At 42.0% G+C, this 21568-nt stretch overlaps 3 protein-coding genes across 5 annotated transcripts in view; 1 reads left to right on the top strand and 2 right to left on the bottom strand.

The window, feature by feature from the left end:
• The first annotated feature begins 5445 nt into the window (after positions 1–5445).
• On the top strand, positions 5446–8602 carry LOC106931722 (C-C motif chemokine 3-like). Of its 3 annotated transcripts, none has more exons than XM_088015303.1 (3): positions 5446–5628; positions 5823–5934; positions 6068–6505. In XM_088015303.1, the coding sequence occupies exons 1-3, from the start codon at positions 5559–5561 to the stop codon at positions 6159–6161; spliced, it is 276 nt and encodes a 91-aa protein (XP_087871429.1). In that variant the 5' UTR covers positions 5446–5558; the 3' UTR covers positions 6162–6505. The 3 variants fall into 3 exon arrangements, with proteins under 3 accessions (XP_087871429.1, XP_087871428.1, XP_014865492.2); XM_088015302.1 differs by lacking the exons at positions 5823–5934; positions 6068–6505 and adding exons at positions 7919–8030; positions 8187–8602 and having other exon boundaries at positions 5495–5628; XM_015010006.2 differs by lacking the exons at positions 5446–5628; positions 5823–5934; positions 6068–6505 and adding exons at positions 7539–7698; positions 7919–8030; positions 8187–8602.
• Positions 8603–10465: 1863 nt separating this feature from the next.
• On the bottom strand, positions 10466–11415 carry LOC106931721 (C-C motif chemokine 3-like). Its single transcript, XM_015010004.2, has 3 exons — positions 11238–11415; positions 11050–11161; positions 10466–10830 (listed from the first exon to the last, which is right to left on the bottom strand). The coding sequence occupies exons 1-3, from the start codon at positions 11305–11307 to the stop codon at positions 10731–10733; spliced, it is 282 nt and encodes a 93-aa protein (XP_014865490.1). The 5' UTR covers positions 11308–11415; the 3' UTR covers positions 10466–10730.
• A 2197-nt stretch (positions 11416–13612) lies between these two features.
• The window catches only part of tbc1d14 (TBC1 domain family, member 14), a 43435-nt gene continuing 35479 nt past the window's right edge, over positions 13613–21568 (bottom strand). Inside the window, exons 11-14 of the mRNA XM_088015300.1 lie at positions 20155–20283; positions 19319–19428; positions 17626–17884; positions 13613–17061 (exon numbers count right to left, since the gene is read on the bottom strand). Of these exons, the coding sequence (XP_087871426.1) occupies positions 16993–17061; positions 17626–17884; positions 19319–19428; positions 20155–20283 (567 nt within the window). The 3' untranslated portion in view covers positions 13613–16992. The remainder of the gene's footprint in view (positions 17062–17625; positions 17885–19318; positions 19429–20154; positions 20284–21568) is intronic.

The raw sequence follows: 21568 nt of genomic DNA, 5'->3' as shown, positions 1-21568 counted from the left end.
AAGGAATTTGAATGTTCAACATTTGTTGCCGTCACAGAAAACTTTCATCTTAAGCTGCCGTTCATCAAACCTGTAACTTGCTGCTGTGAACTAGGCTACGCTCTGCAGGAAAGAGACTTTTAGGTCAAAATAGTTAGCTTAATCTGCGTTATGTTATACATTAATATTTTCAGATTAATCACATGAGGTAACACGTCACAGTTGACAGCCCAGGTATATAAATATGGTATTGATCTGGGAACTCTGACTGTTAAATGTTCATCAGTTTGTGTCCAGGATGTGTGGGGTTTCCAGAGATGTTAGCGGTCCTTTTCCTAACCCTAATCACATTCTGGATGGAGGGAAGGTCAGCCCTGATGCTCGTCTCTGGACAGTTCTGTGGATGTTTTCCATCTGGATATTCTTCTGAACGGTTCTGTGTGAGAACCAGCTCAGGTCCTGAGAAAGGCTGGATAGTAGGAACAGGAAGTGACCCAGAGTAGACACAGTGTGACCATGAACTTCTTCCTTCTTTTTACAAGTCTGGCACATTTTTAAATATTTTGATCTTGATAAAGGCAGCACTACACTATAGTATGCTGTTTTTTTAAAGGCCCACACCGTCAGCTGTGGTGTTGCTCTCTATCATCGCTATTAGAGGAACATCTGTTGCCCCTTTTGGAGCAGAATAAAAATAAACAGATGGGACATTGTCTCAGATACACATCTGTCCTCTTGGACACGACTAGCATCACTATTAAGAAATGTGCAGTCTGGAATGTCACTACACAAGCTGGGGATCCTCACTGGGATTGGTATTTCTGATTCAACCTTCTCAAAGCCTGATCTTGTTCTCTTTCAGGATGTGTCGGCGTCTTGTAACTCTGCGTAAGTGGCTGAAATTATTTCTTTCTCTCTCTATTAAAGCTTGAAAACTTGCCTCAGGATAGTCATGACGATCTGTGTGGATTCATGTTCTACATTTGGAGTTGCGCATTTTTTTTTTTTCTTTGGAAAAGAAGATTCTGCTGTAAAAGATGCAGCCATATTCCCCATCTTCTGCTTGGACTCACTCACACCCCACACTCAACCCCTCGTTTTGTATGCTGGTTTGTATGCCTTCCAGTCTTTTGCCTCCACAGGTGAGACATGTCTGTGGCAGACAGCAGGCCTCTCCAGTGGTGTGAAGAGGCCCTGATGATGCCACATTGTCAGCTATGCAGTAATAAATACTGCAAATCATGCATGGTTTGTGGTCAGGAACCTTGTAAAGGAACAGGCCACGCCCTTCCTCTGCTGTTTGTGATGATGCAGCATTATCTTACTCCACAGCCTCTCCGCCATTCTTTATGAAGTCTGACAGGCTGTCAGAGTTGCACACTGACCCCTGCAGAGATCCGTCAGCACCGACTGAAGCCTGCTGACTGGACGGTGTTGAAGAAGCTCCATAGAGAACACCGGTGACTTGGCAAGGACTCTTCCAAGGGCTGTTTGTGACTCAGAATGCTGAAAGAACCAGCTGTGTCCACGTAATTCACTGCAGACGAGTTCATGATCCACCAGGTGAAACCATCCAGACACCAACCAACCTAATCGCAGCAAAGAGAAAACGTCACTCCAACGGTGCGTTCAAGTACTAGAAACCTCTGAACGCAAAGAAAGAAGACATACGGGGATCCTGCCAATCGCTCAAGAGGGATGATCTGTAGAAGCTCCTGTGCACATTCTTCATCAGCGTCATCCTCCTTCCATGTGGGTGGTGGTTGGTACTGCCAGAGACCTGCTCCACCTTTCAGAGAACAGACACAAACGTGTTTATGACAATGGAAAGAATTTGTCAGTAACTCTCTTCCACGGTTTTTAAGCCCAATGTCCCTCATTAACGTCTTTTATCTTAATCAAAAGAAGGGAATGTAATCGAAAACCTTATATTATGTTCCCCATCCGTCTTTTGCTTTAGATCAGTGGTCCCCAAACTACGGCCCGCAGGCCAGATCCACATTTAGTTCGGCCCCCTGAACAATACCAGAGAGCATTTAGATTTTTTTTTATATACCTTATTTTCCGGACTATAAACCGCTACTTTTTGAACCTTTGAACCTTGTGGCTTATATGTCGATTTTTTTTCAACCACCAGGGGGCTCTTTAGCAGGAAGTGAATCGGAAGTCAAAATTGGACATAAAAAAAGAAAGCGCCTATTAAAAAGGAATTAGGTTTTAATAGGGAATTGAAATATGAGAATGTTGTTGATCAGTTAAATAGCATTGAAGGGAAAAAGAAGATATTTCATTTTTTAAATAATACTGGGATCATTATGATAATTTGAGGTATAGATATTAGGATCCAACATATGGCAGTAGTGCAACAATAATGGATGGAAGCTGCTGTTGTATTCTAAAGAAGAAGAAATCACCTATTTTCATTTATCTCATGCTAGTAGCAGACACGAAGGATCAGCATTTTTACTGTTACAGTTATCGTTCGGAAACTACCGTAATGAGTTCAGTTAAATCTAAACTTGGCAACTTTTTCTTTTTCAACCGTAATAAATATGATATTCAATTGACCTGTTGTGACTCAAATGTTGGGTCTCTGCCCCCCTCTGCTGCTGCTGCATCATTGTGGAAAACCTGGAGTAGCAGAGAAATCTGTGGCTTATATGTGTATGTTTAATGTTTTTTTTTTGTTTTTTTTACTTTGGGGTTGCGGCTTATATTCTGGAACTGTTAGGTTCTGTGTTTTGAGTTCGAGTTTTTGTCTGTCTAGTCCTGTTTTCCCCTGAGTCTCTGTCTTGATTGATCCCAGCTGTGTGTCGTTCCTGTGATTACCCTCCCAGTGTATTTAGTCCCACCTGTTGTCAGTGTTCGTTGTCGGATCCTCGTCGTGTCTATTGTTGTCTGTCGTAGTCAGAGTCGTCTGCATCAGTCTGTCCGTCGTCGCAGTGGAACTGCTAAGTCCTGTGTCGGCGTCAGCTCAAGAGTTTCAGTCCGTTATCCAGTTGCTACCGGTGTTAGCTGTGTGCTTCCTTCTGCCGTGCTGCCTGTTGGACTGTGAGCTGCATCAATAAATTCTTCATCATTATCACCTTCATACCTGGGTCTCAGCGTTCTATCCTCACCACCAACCACACACCATGACAGAAGGATCCGACCAGTAAAGGTGAGGATCGCGGCAAACATCATGGACCCAGCAGACCGTCGCTACCTGATCGGCGAGATCAGGAAGTATCAGGCTGAGTTGGCAAAGCCATATTCCGCGGCCGGACGGCTAAACGCAGCTACCAGGATAGCGATCCACCTGGAGAAATGGGCTCCGTTTCTCCCTCAGGTGTGGCTGGGGGAGTTACTCCCGGATATAGAGCAGGAGTTTCAGACGGCTAAGGAAGTGCTGTCTGCAAATTCCCAACCTCCCAAGCTGGATTCTCGCTCCACCACCTCTGCTCCGGTTCTACCCGTGTCAGCTCCAGTCCCTCTGGTTCCAGTCTGCCCGTCTCCAGCTACAACAGTCCCCATGGTGATGGGGTTTCAAGGAGCCAGGTTGTCCCCGGGACGTCAGGCGGCACGGTTAGTGGCGTGGCCCGCCCCCGAGTCCGCTGCCGGAGTGCAGCCCCCCGAGCCTGAGCTCCCCGAGTCCGCTGCCGGAGTGCAGCCCCCCGAGCCTGAGCTCCCCGAGTCCGCTGCCGGAGTGCAGCCCCCCGAGCCTGAGCTCCCCGAGTCCGCTGCCGGAGTGCAGCCCCCCGAGCCTGAGCTCCCCGAGTCCGCTGCCGGAGTGCAGCCCCCCGAGCCTGAGCTCCCCGAGTCCGCTGCCGGAGTGCAGCCCCCCGAGCCTGAGCTCCCCGAGTCCGCTGCCGGAGTGCAGCCCCCCGAGCCTGAGCTCCCCGAGTCCGCTGCCGGAGTGCAGCCCCCCGAGCCTGAGCTCCCCGAGTCCGCTGCCGGAGTGCAGCCCCCCGAGCCTGAGCTCCCCGAGTCCGCTGCCGGAGTGCAGCCCCCCGAGCCTGAGCTCCCCGAGTCCGCTGCCGGAGTGCAGCCCCCCGAGCCTGAGCCGGCTCCCCCCGAGCTTCCTGAGTCGGCTCCCCCCGAGCTTCCTGAGTCGGCTCCCCCCGAGTTTCCTGAGTCGGCTCCCCCCGAGCTTCCTGAGTCTGCTCCCCCCGAGCTTCCTGAGTCGGCTCCCCCCGAGCTTCCTGAGTCTGCTCCCCCCGAGCTTCCTGAGTCTGCTCCCCCCGAGCTTCCTGAGTCTGCTCCCCCCGAGCTTCCTGAGTCTGCTCCCCCCGAGCTTCCTGAGTCTGCTCCCCCCGAGCTTCCTGAGTCTGCTCCCCCCGAGCTTCCTGAGTCTGCTCCCCCCGAGCTTCCTGAGTCTGCTCCCCCCGAGCTTCCTGAGTCTGCTCCCCCCGAGCTTCCTGAGTCTGCTCCCCCCGAGCTTCCTGAGTCTGCTCCCCCCGAGCTTCCTGAGTCTGCTCCCCCCGAGCTTCCTGAGTCTGCTCCCCCCGAGCTTCCTGAGTCTGCTCCCCCCGAGCTTCCTGAGTCTGCTCCCCCCGAGCTTCCTGAGTCTGCTCCCCCCGAGCTTCCTGAGTCTGCTCCCCCCGAGTTTCCTGAGTCTGCTCCCCCCGAGTTTCCTGAGTCGGCTCCCCCCGAGTTTCCTGAGTCGGCTCCCCCCGAGTTTCCTGAGTCGGCTCCCCCCGAGACCCCAGCCGGCCATCCTGCCGGCCCGGCGGACCCGCCTCCACGTCTCGGCTTTCTGCGCCGGAGACGCCGCCCGCCGGACCCGCCTCCGGGACTCCGTTTCCTGCGCCGGAGATGCCGCCCGCCGGACCCGCCTCTACGTCTCCGTTTCCTGCGCCGGCGGAGGAGACCGCCGGACCCGCCTCCTCGCTTCCTGCGCCGGCGGAGGAGACCGCCGGACCCGCCTCCTCGCTTCCTGCGCAGGCGGAGGAGACCGCCGGACCTGCCCAAGGGGATCCGCCTCCTTCGCCGGCGACGCCCGCCAGACTGTTCCCCTGGGACTGTTTATGGACTCTCATAGGAAAAAGTTTGGGGACTCCTGTTTTAGATTATCTGAATTGTCTTATCATAAGACAGGGGATAGGTCCTTGATGCTCGAGACTATAAGTGTTACTTTCCTGACCCAGAACTGATCAGGATCAGAGCTGTCCTCTTTAACATCAAACACAACTTGGTTTTTTTTTTACCAAAAAGCAAAAAAAGGGCTAAAAACCAACTCAAATCATTAAGTAAATACATTTTTTAATATATTCCTTTCAGCTTTTTTCAACCTTTTTCTTTTTTCTTTTGGAATCATAGAAGTTTTACACTTGATTTTTTTTTTTACTTCTTGCTGTTGAGGTGCATTTTGGTCCAACCACAGCAGCATTTCCTCTGTCATCTACCCTTTCTAATCAAGTGGAAAGTTTCACCCTCACAGCAGCATTCTGTCATCGAGTAACCACCAACACCTCCTCTTTCTTTTGACACCTCCACCCATTTTTTAATATTTTAATATTTAAGGCAGCACTGCAGCCCACTGTGTGTTCATAAGACCCAGAGCGTCTCCATCATCACTCACAGAGGAACATCTGGTCATCATGAAGGCTGTTAACATCCTCCTGCTCTGCATCCTGGGAGCTGCTCTGCTGTCCACAGTCCTCTGCAACAGTAAGTTCACCTGGAGATGATTCTCTGATCTAACATTCAATTCAGTCTTTTTTAGAAATATTTTATTGTGCTCTCTTAAACAATGACAATAAAAGAAATTCTGATTAAATTCAAATACAACATTAATTTATTGACCCCAAAGGGAAATTAAGCGTTGTTGTAACTCATGTTCATTAACTAACTGTCATTTTCAGGAGCAAGTGGTCCTGATAAATGCTGCTTTGACTTCTTCAGAAACAAGGTGGACAAAAATCGCATCGCTTCATATTCCAGGACTGATGATCGCTGCTCCATTAGAGCAGTTATGTAAGTACTGCCAGCTGAGTTCCTGCTTTCTCTGTATATGAATTATTCTGCTTTTTTAATTTTGCTTTAGCTCTATTGAAATCAAAGTTCATTATTTTTATCCCTCTTTTGAAAAAAATGTATTTTCTTTCAGTTTAAAAGGAAAAAAAGGACGCTTCATCTGTGTGGATCCAAAAGAAGAATGGGTGGATACGATTATTAAGTTTCTGGATAAAACGTCCATTTAAGGAGCGGCCATCTCTCCTGATAGTCCAGTAAAACACATTCTGCAAAGCGATCATGTTTTTAGTTTCAGAATTATTCTGTTTGAAATAATCAAAGATTTTGCTTTTAAATGTAATCATTGTTGATGTTTTTATCATTTCTTTTGGAAGCTTTGTACATTAACTACATCAGTGACTGGAACCATTTTTTATTTCTGTTGATTTTATTTTTCCTTTTCTGATTGTTTTGTTCTGTTTACATAATTTTCTCTAATCAAATAAACAATCACCAAAAATGGTTCCTTTGGTTGTTGTATGTTTTCCTTTGCTTGCTTTTGTTAAAAAATAAACCTGACATATGAAACGGTTCTGAGTTTTTAAAGGTTTTTATTTTTGATGGAAAGTGATAAGACAGGAAAGTTGGTAAAGAGAGAGAGAAGACATGCGGCTAAGGCCGGGAATCAAACCTGTGACGGCCACATCAAGGACTAAAGCCTCCTTGTGTGGTTTGTATTTAACCCCTGCGTCACCACAGCATCCCTGAGTTTTTAGTCCTAATAATTATTATTTAAGTAATATAAGTTTAACTCAGTATTAACTTACTGTAGTTACAGATCATTTTTAAAGTCTCTTACCTGTTGCTAAACTTACCTAGCAACATAAAACTCACTATTTTATACTGCTCAAAAAAATAAAGGGAACATTTCACTTTAATTGTGTGTGTGGCTCCAAATCCAGGCCTCCATTGGTTAATAAATTTGATTTCCATTGATGATTTTTGTGTGATTTTGTTGTCAGCACAATCAACTTTGTACAGAACAAAGTATTCAATGAGAATATTTCATTCATTCAGATCTAGGATGGGTTGTTTGAGTGTTCCCTTTATTTTTTTGAGCAGTGTATTTCTGTTTGCTGTTTAACAGAAGTAACTCCAGGTCTTGCAAAAGATGACCTTAGCTAACTTTTACCAGCAGGGGGTGAAAATAAGATTTTCTGCTCCTAAATTGAAAATGTATTCAAACTCAAGACATTATTGAACAAGTTACAAATAAACACATTTAATTTCCTGAATTTATTTTGGTGTTTTAGAGGAAAAGGGGTTTAATACAAAAGCACAGCACTGTTTCTAAGTGTATTTAGTCTGTTTCCAATCCTAACCCCACATTTACTGTCATTTAAAGGATTTACTTTTCCATGCTTAAAGTTTATCCCAAAATCAACGATTAAAATAGAGATCAGTGATGGTGTTTATTTCTTCAGCTCACTGACTTCATGCTTTTTTTGGTCGACCCACAGCATTTCCTCTTCAATCTATCTCTCCATCTAACCAAGTGGAAAGTTTCACCATGTCAGAGGTGTTCAGGTGCCGTGTAACCACGGAGACCCTGCCTCTTTAACACCTCTGTTTTGATAAAGGAAGCATCAGTCCGCTGTTTGTTCAAACAACCCAGAGCGTCTCCATCATCACTCACAGAGGAACATCTGGTCATCATGAAGGCTGTTAACATCTTCCTGCTCTGCATCCTGGGAGCTGCTCTGCTGTCCACAGTTTTCTGCAACTGTAAGTTCACCTGGAGACGATTCTCTGATCAGCTGATCTTACATTCAATTCAGTCTACTTTTTAAATTTTGTGCTTTCTTGCGCAATGACAAAAGGAATTCTGATTCTGATTCTGATTCACTTCAAATTCAAAGTTTGTTTATTGATCCCAAAGGGAAATTAAATGTTGTTGTAACTCATGTTCATTCAAAAATGCTTTATTAATTAATGTTATTTTCAGATTCAAGTGGTCCCGACGACTGCTGCTTTGAATTCTTCAGAAACCGGGTGAACAAAAATCTCATCTCTTCATATTACAAGACTGATGCTCGCTGCCCCACAAGTGGAATTGTGTAAGTACTGATAACTTGGATCTGTTAGTATCTGTATATGATAAAGCCTAAAATGATCAGTTTTGACTTGGTTTTTTCTCATTTTAAAAGTGAAGCTCATTTATTTCCGTTCCTCTTTTGTGTAAAAAAAAAACAAAACATTTTTTTTTCTTTCAGCTTAATAACACACAGGGAACGTCGCATCTGTGTGGATCCAAAGGAAAAGTGGGTAGAGAAGATTGTTCAGATTCTGGAGAAGAAGTCCCTGTAAAGGATCTGCCTGCTGTTCTGCTTTATCAGATCATGTGAAGTGAACTGGCAATGTGATCATGATTTTGGTATTAAAGCCTTTCTATTTCAAGTAAAGATTTTGCTTTGAATGTACTATTGTTTGTTTTTCTAAAATTTCTTTTAAAATCTTTCAGTAATATTTGGAATGTTAACTGTAGTCTGTATTTTAATCCCACTGAAATGTAACATTTCTTGCTTGTTAGTTGTTAGTTGTCATGTTTTCATCATGTAAAGCACTTTACATTGCCTTGTTGCTAAATTTAAAGATTGTGCTATAAAAAATAAACTTGCCTTACCTTCCATCTCTCTGCCACAGTCCTTAACTACACCTTTGGTTCTTCCTGCTGCCTCTAGTGGTTTCTATTTCCTGGATCCAGGCCTCGTGGACAAGTCAAATAACTTCTGGAGAAAAACAATTGTGGTCAGAAAAGGCAAAAGTTGAACAATTTGTCAAAAACAACAAGTAATAAGTCAAGGTGACGCTTTCAAAACCAAGAAGAGTTCTTACAATTTGAATCAGTGTCTGGCAACAAAATTGTTATAAGTTTTATCTCAAAATTTATCAGAAAATTGATGGATTTATTGAAGACTGACCTGTATCATTAACATGCTAACTATTAGTGGGTTCCTGTAACATATTTAAATATATCTGAGAATAAATAAATTGTTCAGATTCTGGATTAGAGAGAATCTGCAGTTCAAATCTGTACATAAAGTACAGTAGGTACAGTTTTTACAAATTGTATGATTTTGAATGGAAAAATGATTCCACTCTGAAAAAAAAAATACTGGTTCAGACAAATCCTTAAAAGTCTTGAAGCAATGATACTCTGACAAGTTCGGCTTTTTCAGTTTCTCTTAAAAACTAAACAATAACAACATTTAGCAGAACTAAAGCAACCTGAACGACCTGCTGTAAGCTGCAGTCAACATGAAAGCCATTTCATGTCTCTGTGTGTGTGTGTGTGTGTGTGTGTGTGTGTGCAGCCATGCTAAACATTTTTAGACCACAAACCCAACAGGATACGCTCTGCTCAATGTGTGAGTTTGTCACACACCAGGGACAGTTTGTTCACCTCGACTCTCCTCAAAGGCAAATAAATAATATTCAGAGACAAAAACAAACGTTTATCTGCATTTGGGATCTTACAGTCACACTTTGCAGAGCTGAATGACTGATGATGATGATGATGATGATGAAGGACAGCAGCTCTGGAGGAATGGACCTGAGGCCACTGGTTGGTCAACAGACATTAAGACTCGTCTGACTTAATGGTTTTGTTTGGTTAGGAGAATAGTTTGTTGGTTCTAGTTGTCCAGTGCTCAATCACTCACCATGACAACCGAATAAACAGCTCTGGAAAAAATTAAGAGACCATTTAAAATGATCAGATTCTCTTTTATAGATCTATGTTTGAGTAAAATGAACATTGTTCTTTTATTCTATGAACTACTGACAACATGTCTCTGAAATTCCAAGCAACAATTTAGTATTTATTTGCAGAAAAGGAGAAATGGTCAAAACAAGAAAAAACAGGTACTGTGCATTCAGACCTCAAATAATGCAAAGAAAACAAGTTCATATTCACTTAGAAACAACAACAATGACGTTTGAACTCAGGAAGAGTTCAGAAATCAACATTAGGTTGAATAACCAGGAGGTTTTCAGTGGGTTCAGTGCAGCGGTTCCTTCATTTTTTCTAGAGCTGTAGCTGCACAACACCACCTGCTGACACGAGCATTTATAAATAACACAAATATTACTGGTTTTTATGGTACTGTACTGATGGTGTGTGTGGTTTGGGAGTGTTAGGTGCTACATGAATTTCCCTATGTGGGTATTAATAAAGTATCGGTCTGTCCGTTCTGTTTATCTATTTAGTAACAGGTATTTCCAAACCACATCATTGATAATTCAGGTGTAAAAACACTCAAGTCACATGTCAGAGCTGGAAAACACCAGCTGCTTCTGACCAATGTATTTAACTTGTTTATAAGAAAATGAATGCTGTTCCTCTATTTAATTCAGATCTATAGATCTTAAATGAAACTTGTGGAAACCTCATATCTACTGATCTGATTTTCTCATTTTTTCATCTTGTCCTTCCAAAGAAGTTATTATAAGCCTGAGCAATGTAGAAATACACAGTTAGAACAAAAACAGATCAATGTATTTTTTTTTATTTTAGATTAAATCCACAGGTACAGCAGATCACTTTATAAAACATCAGAAAACAAGATAAAATCAAAACGGGTTTCCAGTGAGGTTAACCCGTCAAGATAACAAAACCACTGAAACAGTCAGAGAAATGACTCTGCTTGGAAGCAAAAAGCTTTGAGTAGGTATATCTAAATATATGCCACCAATGTTCTCCATCTTTTATGATGGATGAAACAAAGCAAAGAAAGATGAAAGGATGAGCAAGAGGTTCACTTCAAGTCCTTCTCATCCAGATGCCTCATCATGTTTTCAACCCACTGGAGACTTGGATCCACACAGATGTGACGACCCTTCTGTTCTGTGACCAAACTAAACGAAAAGAAAGGAGATTCGAAAATAAGAATACCGTCAACACTTCCTCGTCCAGTGGTAATGTTAATACAAAACATCTCTAGTAGTTCTAAGCATAATTGACATTACTCTTATGATAATTTTCCTAAGAGAAAATCCCTACCTACCTATTTATCTTCTTAGGACTCGTTCAAAACTTGACTGACATGAATCCAGTTGGAGGTTTGAGTTACTCACATGACTGCAGCCTTGGGACAGCGGTAATCAGTGAAGTAGTACGAGCGGATGGCAGTTTTCCTCATCTGTCGTGGATAGAATTTGAAGCAGCAGTCGTCGGGTCCAATTCCATCTGCGAACAAGAAGATCACATGAAACGAATCATCCGACAGCCTGGAGACGCAGCTGCAGTCTGGCTGTGGTCTTACTGATGCAGAGGACAGTGGACAGCAGAGCGGCTCCCAGGATGCAGAGCAGGAAGACGTGTTCGGCCTTCATGATGACCAGATGTTCCTCTGGAGGTGATGACGACGATGATGAAGACTAACACAGCGTCTGGGGGGCATCAGGGTTCAAAATGGATAGGAGGAGTGACGAGGTGTCAGTGGGGTTAAAGTAGGAGGGTGTGTGGTTATGAAGAGACTGTATGTGAAACTTTCCACTCAGTGAGAAATGATGGAGGAGTACAGAGGGAACGCAGCCGCGGTTTGACCACCGCTGCATCCGTCGAGCAAGATGGTGACGGAACACAACACTGGTTCTTACTAAACAATGAGAGAAATAATACAAAGGTGACGTTGAGATTTATATGTTGCGTTTGCTGCACGTTTCTCATGCTTCTGGTTTGAAAACTCACCCAAACGTCTTGAACTGATTCCTGAAAAAACATAAAAAACCCACCATATATCTATACTACTGCTGGGCCCAACACGACTGAAAAACAAGAACTGAACTGCATACAGACACTGATCAATACTTGGACTCCCAGAATGCACTTATTAAACATTCTTGATGGCCAAAACCAAAGATATTGTTGAACAATAATTCATCTCAGCATTGCTGCTAATTTCGAGTCTTGACCAAACAGACACAGATTATATTGGTGGTTGCAAACTTCCTTCAATTTGCATATGACCTCATTGGCTGTGGCTTCTTGGCGAACCTTTAAAGTCTAAGGTTTATCTCTATCCAGTCTGTATTGGAGGTCCTCACCACACATGGTTGTCTCTTTCTGTGGTTGCCTTGATCTTGAAATGAGACAACTTAACCCAGTTTGGATTCAAACAGAAGAGAAATTTCTGAGAGGTTCATCTACAGAGGAATTACTTCCATATATGAGGAAAATAAGGCTTTTTCACATAACCTAATTAAATTAGGGAAATGACCTAAATTATTCAGTTTACAACGGTGATGGAGTCGTTCAGATTTCGGTTCCTGGTTTCGGCGTCCGGTACTTGATGTATATTTTCTATATATCACAAGTGGAGCATTATATACTTGTGAAAGTAAATCTGTTGGGTTGTGATAAGAAAAGGTGCATCAGCAGCAGGGAGATCTGTTGCTGTTACCAAGCAGAATCCGTTCATGGACCGAGGTCTAGATGAATCCTACGCATTGGAAGCATCATACCTGCGTTAGAGAGAAAAACAACTGAACTGATTAGTAAGAGGGCATTTAAATACGCCGCCCCCTCAGTCTGGAATGACTTTCAGTGAAAGGCTAAATTGACAGAGCAATTGAGACTCGGTGAACTGAAAGCACTGCTGAAAGAAGAAGAGGCTTACTAATTGCAATTGCTTTTGATGGTCATGTTTAACTGGGTTTTTTTTTTTTTTACTTCATACTTTGATGCCTTTGAAAGTAGCATACGCCATCGTTGGGATGCGAATGCTGAAGCTTGTAAACTCTGCTATCTTGCCAGGTTGCTCTTGAAAAGGATCTTGTGCATCTCATTTGTAAACATTCTGAAAACATCTCTAAAATTTGTAGGAATATCAACACCAAATATCAAGAAAAGCTGCAACATCCTCAAAGCACATTAAAGAATGAGACGAGAGTCGCTACACGTTACACAAAGATATTTCTAAGTGCCATGCATCATTCCTAGAATGTGGAACAATCCATGACGTTTTTCTTTCTCGGTAAATTCCTCTTATCCTTTGTAGTTCTAGTGACTGCTTTAGGAAAAAGTGACTGACTAGCTTAACGCTTACAATTTTGATGACGAGGTCATTTTTATTAAACAACCTGCTTAAGTTTAACCCAACTTGGTGATCCAAAGTCGTCTTTCCAGATGAAAACAAAGGATTCCATGTGGAGGTCAAGGTCCCAGAGTTTTTAGAAAAAAGGTGGAGAGGCACAGAATCCTTGGAGTTGAGAGTAAAGTTTCTACAATCTGTGAAGGTTTGGGGAGCAGTCTACCATCTACAAGGACATTTTAGAGCAACTTTTGGTTCTGTTGACAAGAATATAGAGATGCTGATTTCATTTTCTAGCTAGGATTTGGTACTCAGCCCACACTGTCAAAGCTGGTTCAGTGGCCATGGTGATACTGTTCTCGATTGGCCAGAAACTCTCATGACCTGAATCCTGTAGAAAATCTTTGGCGTACTGTCAAAGATTCTCTATCGAGGAAGAGGAAGATGAGAAGCACCAACCCAACACCTGGGCTTCCATTATGCCTCAACAGAACCACAGGCTGGTCTTTATCGTAACCAAAGTGTTAAAAAATATTTCTTTTCACAATCAAATTTTTTTTAGATGCATCTGTAGATTTAACAAAGTCTCAAAAAAAAGCAGGAGGGTATGTACAGTTTTTTATTATGATAAAACCATCATTTATGTACATTTTCAAGTGAGATACAGTTGCATGACGACCCTCAGTCCTCAACAGTAGACGGGTCTCAAGAAAAAACCAAAACAAAAGTGACGATATAAAATAAAACCAACAAATCAACCTGATTACTGAACCAAGGAAAGTGACACTGATGATTGAGGGGTTTTGTGTGTTTTAAGTGCTTTGGATTAAAGAAAGGACAATTAGTGTTGATAGATAACACCAGGTTTCACCTTTAATGTAACATGTTAGAAACCAACATCTTTGAGCAATTACCTTCTTACCACAAGCACACATTACAGAGAAAAGATCGGCACGGCAACGTCAGTGCGAACAACACGAAAACAAAAAGACGGAAACCAGTTTAACTGTGACCGATGACATGAAGTGATGATGCGAGACAACTCAATGCAAAGACTGACATGTTTGTGCAAAAAGCTTTATTGCAGTCCTGTGTGGTTTTTTAAAAAAACCACAGTGGAGGAGTTGAATGGTGGGTGGAGGGGAGGGGGGGCGAAGTGCAGAAAGATGATGATGTGAAAGCAGAAAAGAAACAGAAAACCGTCTGGAGACAGCCAAAAGATGAGTGAGAAGAATCCGACAAGTCAGAACCGATTTTTGGTTTCAAGTCATCTCAAGACTTCGGTGTACTTAGAGAGCGCGGTCCCACTGAGGAGATTTTCACAGAAAACAAAAGTAGCCTCAAAAAATAAAAAAATAAAAAATCAGCAGCAAAACAAGCAAGAGGAAACGACAATTTTATCCACAGTTGACCTTCAGATCCAATCAGATGTCTATGCTTTCAACCTGATTAGATTAAAAATGGGGCTTAAAAAATAAGAAAAATAAAGAAAAGTTTCAAGAAATACATTTTTAGGCATTTTATGTGGTCCTTACTTTAACTTTACAGATGGCGGCAATATAAATGCAGGCGTCACCTGGTTATGATGGGATGACACGTTTACCACAGTGTGAATCCACTGTGAAGGCCACAGAAGTCTGACTAAAGCAGAGCCAACATCTGATCCCCAACATCCAAGACATTTACAGCCAGTCGTACTTCCAATGCATCCTGCTGCGCTTCGGAGCAGCAGAGTTTAAACCAGGAGCAGCCGTGTAGTGTGTTAATGTGTGTTTAGGTGGGGGGAAGTTTCTGGTATTAAAGCAAGAATTCACAGCTTCTTAACTCGCACTTAAAAAAAATTCAATTTAATAAAGTTCCAGTTAAGAGCTGGAAGAATTTAGCTACACCTTCCCCTCACTTTTAAAGACAAACTGGCTGACAAACTGTAACTGCAACTCGAGCCAGACTTTACAAAGGGCCGACATGGGCAGTAGCCCAGGGCTCTGAGTTGTGTGGGCGCAAAACCCCCCCAAAACAAAACACTTTTTTGTGTGTACTTTGCGTCTTTCGCAAACATCATACCTCATATTAAAGTCGTGGACTAATTTTGCATGCCGTGTTTTTTTCTATTAATTTAAACTTCTCGAATATTTGAAACCAATCACTTTGGAGCCAAAATGGAGTCATCTGCAGACATACACAGGATCCATTATGCTCTGTAATTTGCATGAGTTAGATTTTTTTTTTCTACGGCACCAAAACTAGTTTGGGCCCTTGTACTTCTAAATCCGGCCCTGACTGCAATAATCTGTCGTATTATTTTACAGCAGGAATAATTGTTGAATCTTAACATTCCTCGTTTTTACTTACATACTGTGAGAAACTTACAGTAGCCTATGTCTACAAGTGTTCTTCAAAATGTACTGGAGCCTGTTCCAAAAATGGGAGGAGCCTCCCCAGCTGCAACTTCAAGATCCAATATGGATGCCTCATGGAAGAAAGTGCTAAAATAAAATGTAAGAAAAATAGTTTGTTGGGAAACTTCATCAATTCATGCATTCATGTTTAAAAATCAATGACATATTGCAGCTTCAGACATGAATTATACTTTATATTAAAGCTCTTAAACTGTCACCATCAGCCTCCGACGGCTCCTTCTTGAATTTACAGTATCAGCTAGGCAGAACTTGCACACTCTAAAACTGCAGATCTTGCTTGAGAATACAGAGTTCATATTTTACTATCACAGCTATCTGGACAAATTTTAACAAAGACTAATAAAATGTTTCTTCGATCACTTAGTAAATCAAGTAAACCGGTTCCGTCTCAACAGTAAAACATAGTTACACGTGTCGGCTTGTCTGGTGCAACATGTTCACACTCCTCTCACTTGCTGAGGAGGAACTTCACCACATCCTTCATTTCAATTGTATGTCTCATCACATTTTCGATAAATATTAAATAACCACACAAAAAGACTTCACACTCCAGGTCACTACAAAGCTGAAATGTACCACCAACACATTAAAAGCATGAAAAAGAAATCAACATCTGCAGTGTTTAGACCAACTTCACCACTTTTTTTAAGTTAACCCAGTTTCATTGATGCAAAAATAAAAAGAATTTTCCAGGCAGCTAATACGACCTCGATGAAGAGTTCTCATTACTTACATGTTGGATAGAAGCTGCAGAGTCAGCATGTGATCGAGTAGCAGCTTCGTGGATTTTAGCGCGACAGAATGGAATGATTCAGAAAACAAGCCTGACTAATTAAATAAAACACACGCGCACACACGCACACACACACACACACACACACCATGAGGGAATGATAGATGTGCAAACAGAATCCACTGGCCACATTATAAACAAGCATGGCCTTTTTGAAAGCAAAGAGTGGAAATTAAAGATAAGAGTGATGTTCCCTGACTGGTACACATCTGGGGGAAAAAAAATAAATTAAAAAAATAATAAAAAGGGCTTTGTGATTCTCGTCACGGTAACCAGAGGAAGAAAGAGACAAGACGAGTGGAACGCGGTTCAGGTGGCTGACAGCAGAGGACCCGGCGCCGGGTGGAGAGACTGGTGGAGGAACTTCAGTGGTACCTCTGTGGTTTCCTCCCTCCGCCTGAGGAGATCTGACTCAGCCTGGTGTTCATGACAGTGGGAGTGCGATACATTCTTCACCGTTTCCCAGCTACAGTTTCCAGTTCACTGCTGGGCTTCGTGGTGGGTGTTGGGGAGTAAAACAGGAAAATAAGGCCTCGTATTCCTTTCACCTCCCGGTGCTTCCTGACCGGCAGACCCTCCTTTAGGATGCTGGTTTAGGGTCTGAGCGGCGACACGAAGGAGAGCTCCATCTCAGCAGCTACAGTAGTTTACTTCTCCTCCATAAGTTGATGTGAGGTGGGGAGGAGGGGGTGTCTCTGTCTCTTTCAGGTGCAGGATGCCCTGAAAGCTGGAGGGGATCTGAGTGGATTAGTGTGTGACCTTCCCTCTGACCTCAGCTCAGCGCCTCGGCTCCGGACAGCCTCGCTCCGGATCTCTTCTGCTCTGTCAGTGTCTGCAGGACCTGAGAGGATGGAAGGCAGCAGAGACGTTTTTAAACTTCCTCGCTTCTCACAGGTGGCATGAAAATAAATAAAATAAGGCAGAAAATACAAAACAGGAAGCGTTCATAACTTTTTCTAATTGTGTCTAAAATGCTAAAATTAGTCAAAGGAGTAAAACAGAGCGGCGCATGAATTAGAGATCATTCGAATCAAGAATACTTTAACCCTAAAGGAAAAGTGGGGTCTCAAGGAAGGGTCTCCTGTAGCAGTCTGTATTACAGCGGCTCAGAAGAAGCCTCTGACTGAACACTTTTAAATCTGAAATGTATAAATTTGTGAAAAATAGAGGGTGCAGCAAACAATAGAATTAATGATGGACGATATATGGGATCAATATTGGTATTGGCCAGGTCGTAGAACTACTAGTAAGCCACACTTTTCAGATTTGTATTTAATTTTCCTTGAACTTCACAGTCATGTGGTACGTTGTGTTGGTGTATCACACAAAAAAAAAAAAAAAAGTCCAAGGAGAGTGAATCCTTTTGCAATGCACTGTGAAACAAACGCAGTGGATGAACCAGTACCTGGGCCCACTTCCTGTTGCGGCTGGTCATGTGAACGGCTGCGATGTGCTGGAAGAGCTGCTCAGGGGGGATGAGGTCAGGGAGCCGGGTGAGGAACTGAGCCATGTGGATGAAGTCCATGGAGGTCAGGACGTCCTGGTAGAGGCGCAGCACGCCCAGCGCCGTGCGGAACAGGAACTCCTCGCCGTCCCTGCAGAACACGTCCCACACGCGACACGCCAGGTCCAGTGGCAAAGACTTGCTGTACAGTGTGAAGATCCTGGGAGGAAAGAAAAAAAAGAAAGAGGAGGAAGACTGTAAATGGCAGCCAAAATAAAAACTGCATCTCTCTGCAAGAGACAACAGAGGCTGGCAATAGTTTATTTAGGGGTAATCAATTCATTTACATTCATGATGTCAGTCCACTACCGTCAGAATTAGCTGGAAACTTTCAGACCAGGAATCATCGTCTGATCTGAGTGATCAGAAAGAACTTAAATGGTGCTAAAAATCATGATGTGAACTCACTCAAGACAGTCTGGACACTTTTTTCCCCTGTACTAGTTTGGGAGTCTGAACACAAAGCCTTGTGGAACACATGTGACTCCTGTAACCATCACTGATTAAACAAAACAAACAGCACCAATTTTTCTGGGGTGCAAGGTTTGTTTTGATCGATTGTTGACCTCATTGAACCTGTTACCAAATTGCAAAGATCCAATTATCTCCGACAGACTTTCTCAGCAGGTGTTAGCAGTCATGTCTGTAACTGTCAACTTGTAACTTGCAACATGTTTTCCTCATTAAGAACCTGCCTAGCAGCATTTCCATTAAAAATGTGAGCTAAACTTTCAATACTCTGTTAAAGTTGAAATAAAGAAAACAATTTTGCAATAGCAGTGTTTCCATGAAACAAAAAAATGCAATAAAAAAGTAACACGGGAATAAACTTGGTCATAAACAAGTTGCTGTCCATAAACAGGGATGATGTGAATCAACTGTTTATATCGCAGTTTTGCAAAATGCCCAAATTTCAACACAGTTAAAAAAATAATAACTCATCCTGGCTCATAAACCTTTTATTGTAAAAATGTGAGTTCTTTGAAAACTGCCGTTGTCGTTAAGTGCATTTGTTTTTGTAACTCTAATTTGCTCAATTCTATGCTCAACGAAAACGCAGCTAAGGATGAAAATTCTCAGTTTGTGGTTTGACACCTCAGTGTTTCATATAGCTGTTAAAATACCTCATTAAACAGTGTGATAAGAACTGTGTATTCCACCTCTCTAGAAGAGAGATGGAATAAAATGACATATGACATTATCTGCCAAAGGGGATGCACATTTATGCATGGTTAAAGCTGTACCGTCTAATGGGAGGTGCCATTTGAGTAGCAAGTGAGAGTGAACAGAATTTCCTCCAGTGGAAGGTGCAGACCACTAACACAGACCGATGTGCAAACTGAGCCCATCCTGTTTTCTCAGAAACCCAGCTGAGGTTCTGAATGTGACCCACAGGCAGCATGAAGTTCCCCTGCAGCAACATGGAGCGCAAAGTTCACTCTGCATGCAGGTGAACACATTACCAGCTCCACACGCCGACTGACAGAGCAACTTTAAGATTTGGGTCAAAACTATCTAAAGCACCCAGTCAAGTTCAGAGTAAGTCAATTAAAAAAGAAAAAGCTGTAGAAATGTGTAAAAGTGACAAACTCACCAGTCAATTAAATAAATGTCAGGAGTCAAGTTGTTTTTCTTGAAATGTGCAAAGAGCTTTGGTAGATTTTCTTCAAAGAACACTTCAAACGCTGCAAAGTACGTCAACATCTGGAAACAAGAGAGAGGAAACCATGGAAACAAAGAAACCAACATTTAACAGTCATTGCATAGGATAGAGTAGGGATGCACCAATCCACTTTATTCACTTCCAAAACTGATATCTGACGTTTATCTGATGCAGAGAAACAGCTGAATTGACTTAAAACGTTTCTTTTTTTTTTTTTTTTAAACAGACATAAATGTACTGAATAACACATTGATCTGATAACTCTGCACCAGTACAGCACACTTAAATACATCAATATCTTCACAAGCTTGGTCAAATGTAAAAATAACAACCTTAATTTATTCAGTCAGTGCAACTAGGAGTACAAAATAAAAAAAACTGCTAAAACAAAAATAGATTGACTTCATTGGTCAAATGTAAAAATAAACTGCAGCAAACCTTTTAAATGCTTCAGAAAGAGCAAGTAGGATTTCTGAATATTATGGAAAATAAATGATAACACATTATGTCGCTCAGATCCAACCTTATGGTTCACCAATACTCAAAGATTTGTTTTCTCCCTCAATATTGGGATAGATACAGATGTTAATATCTGATGGGTAAAGTCCCTGTGTAGTTTTTGAGAAACCCTTTAATTCTATTTCCTACCCAAACATTCCGTCAGAATAAGTATGGAGTTTGTAAAGAGGCTCCCCACGTGTGATTTTTATGTATGTATGATGTGGTTTCTGAGTGTCAGCATGTGTGTGCGTGTGTGTTTTACTAACAAGGCTGTGGTCGACTCTGAAGAAGGCCATCTGACAGGGCTTGTTGAGCAGGTTGGCGAAAGCTATGAAGGCGTCGGCTGTGTCCAGATTGAGGATGAGCACGGCGGCGATGAACGACATCCCCTGCACCTGAGCGCCGCAGTAAGAAGAAATGAAAGAACACAGCCATTAACGGGCAACACTGACAGCTACAGAGGCGAGTCAGAGTGATTTGTGTCTGAGAGACTCAGAGCACGGCCATGACTCAACACCTGAACTTTCACTCTGTCAATACCAGGAGCATTTATTGCTAATCAGACTGAAAACAGAGGAGATTCACATAAACTGATGCTGATGCACATAAACTGTATATGCAGTGGTGAGAGCACAGATGTGTGTGCAGAGATGGGTTGGGGTCAGCGCAGGAAGTCACAGTCATTTCAATAAAGGTGTATAAACAGCAACAGTGAGGCTGCGGTCGAACAGCAACAGAGCCGACATCACAGCTCACATGTGCAAACGGATTCAAAGGAGCGCTCCGTGAGGCGGTGACGTTTTAATTTCACAGAATGATTCGCTAAAAAGCAAAGCTCAAAAATGCAATTATTTGAACAATAAAGTTCTTTAGTTGTGTCAAAGCTTCTCATTTTATTTTGTTTGCTGTCCTGAGCCTTCATCATTTTAGATTAAATTGAAGTTTGACAGTAGTAATTTTACTATTTTGAGCTTTTAAATTCAAGAATTTAATAGAGTTTCTGCAGGTTTCACCAAAATTAAGCTCAAAATTAAGACTTTTCAAGATCATTATGAATTAAATTTAAATTGTCATTATTTACAAAATCCTGCAAAGTTGGCACTTTTAATGGACTTTTAATGCAACTTTTAAAGCAACTTTGCATTAAAAGTGTCATTATTTACCAAATGACACTTCATGATAACAGTCAGACATTCATAAAGACTCGTTCATGTTTATGACAGTGTTATCGTCAGTCCCCTTCAAATAAAGTGTTACCATAAATTTAAGATTTTTTAAGACATCCTGTAATATAATTTACTAAAAAGGAATAAAAAAGTGACATTGATTTGACATGTGAAATCAATGTACAGAAGAGAGATCAGTCGGTGAGTTTCAGTTTCAGCAAATACATTTTTTTTAAATCAGACATTTTTTCCCATCCTGCAGACCTAGATTGTGTTTTTGTTCAATATTAATCAGAAACAACTCATTAAAAGTTTCATTATTCACAAAAACTAAGACACTATCAGGATTAAACAAGGACCAATAAAAAATGTATTTCCTTACTGAAGATAAAACTGATTTCTTTTTATTCATCTGATCAATTAGAGTTCTTATTAATCATACCAACAGTATGTTTTATTGGTTTTGAACTTTTCATATGCAGCTGAAACTCCAGTCATAGCTGATATCGACTGC

Source organism: Poecilia mexicana, unplaced genomic scaffold, assembly GCF_051168715.1.
Source record: "Poecilia mexicana isolate PSO_F unplaced genomic scaffold, ASM5116871v1 scaffold_18, whole genome shotgun sequence".
Taxonomy (NCBI): Eukaryota; Metazoa; Chordata; class Actinopteri; order Cyprinodontiformes; family Poeciliidae; genus Poecilia; species Poecilia mexicana.
The sequence above is the reverse complement of the archived record's forward strand: the minus strand, read 5'-3'. Positions and strand labels throughout refer to the sequence as shown.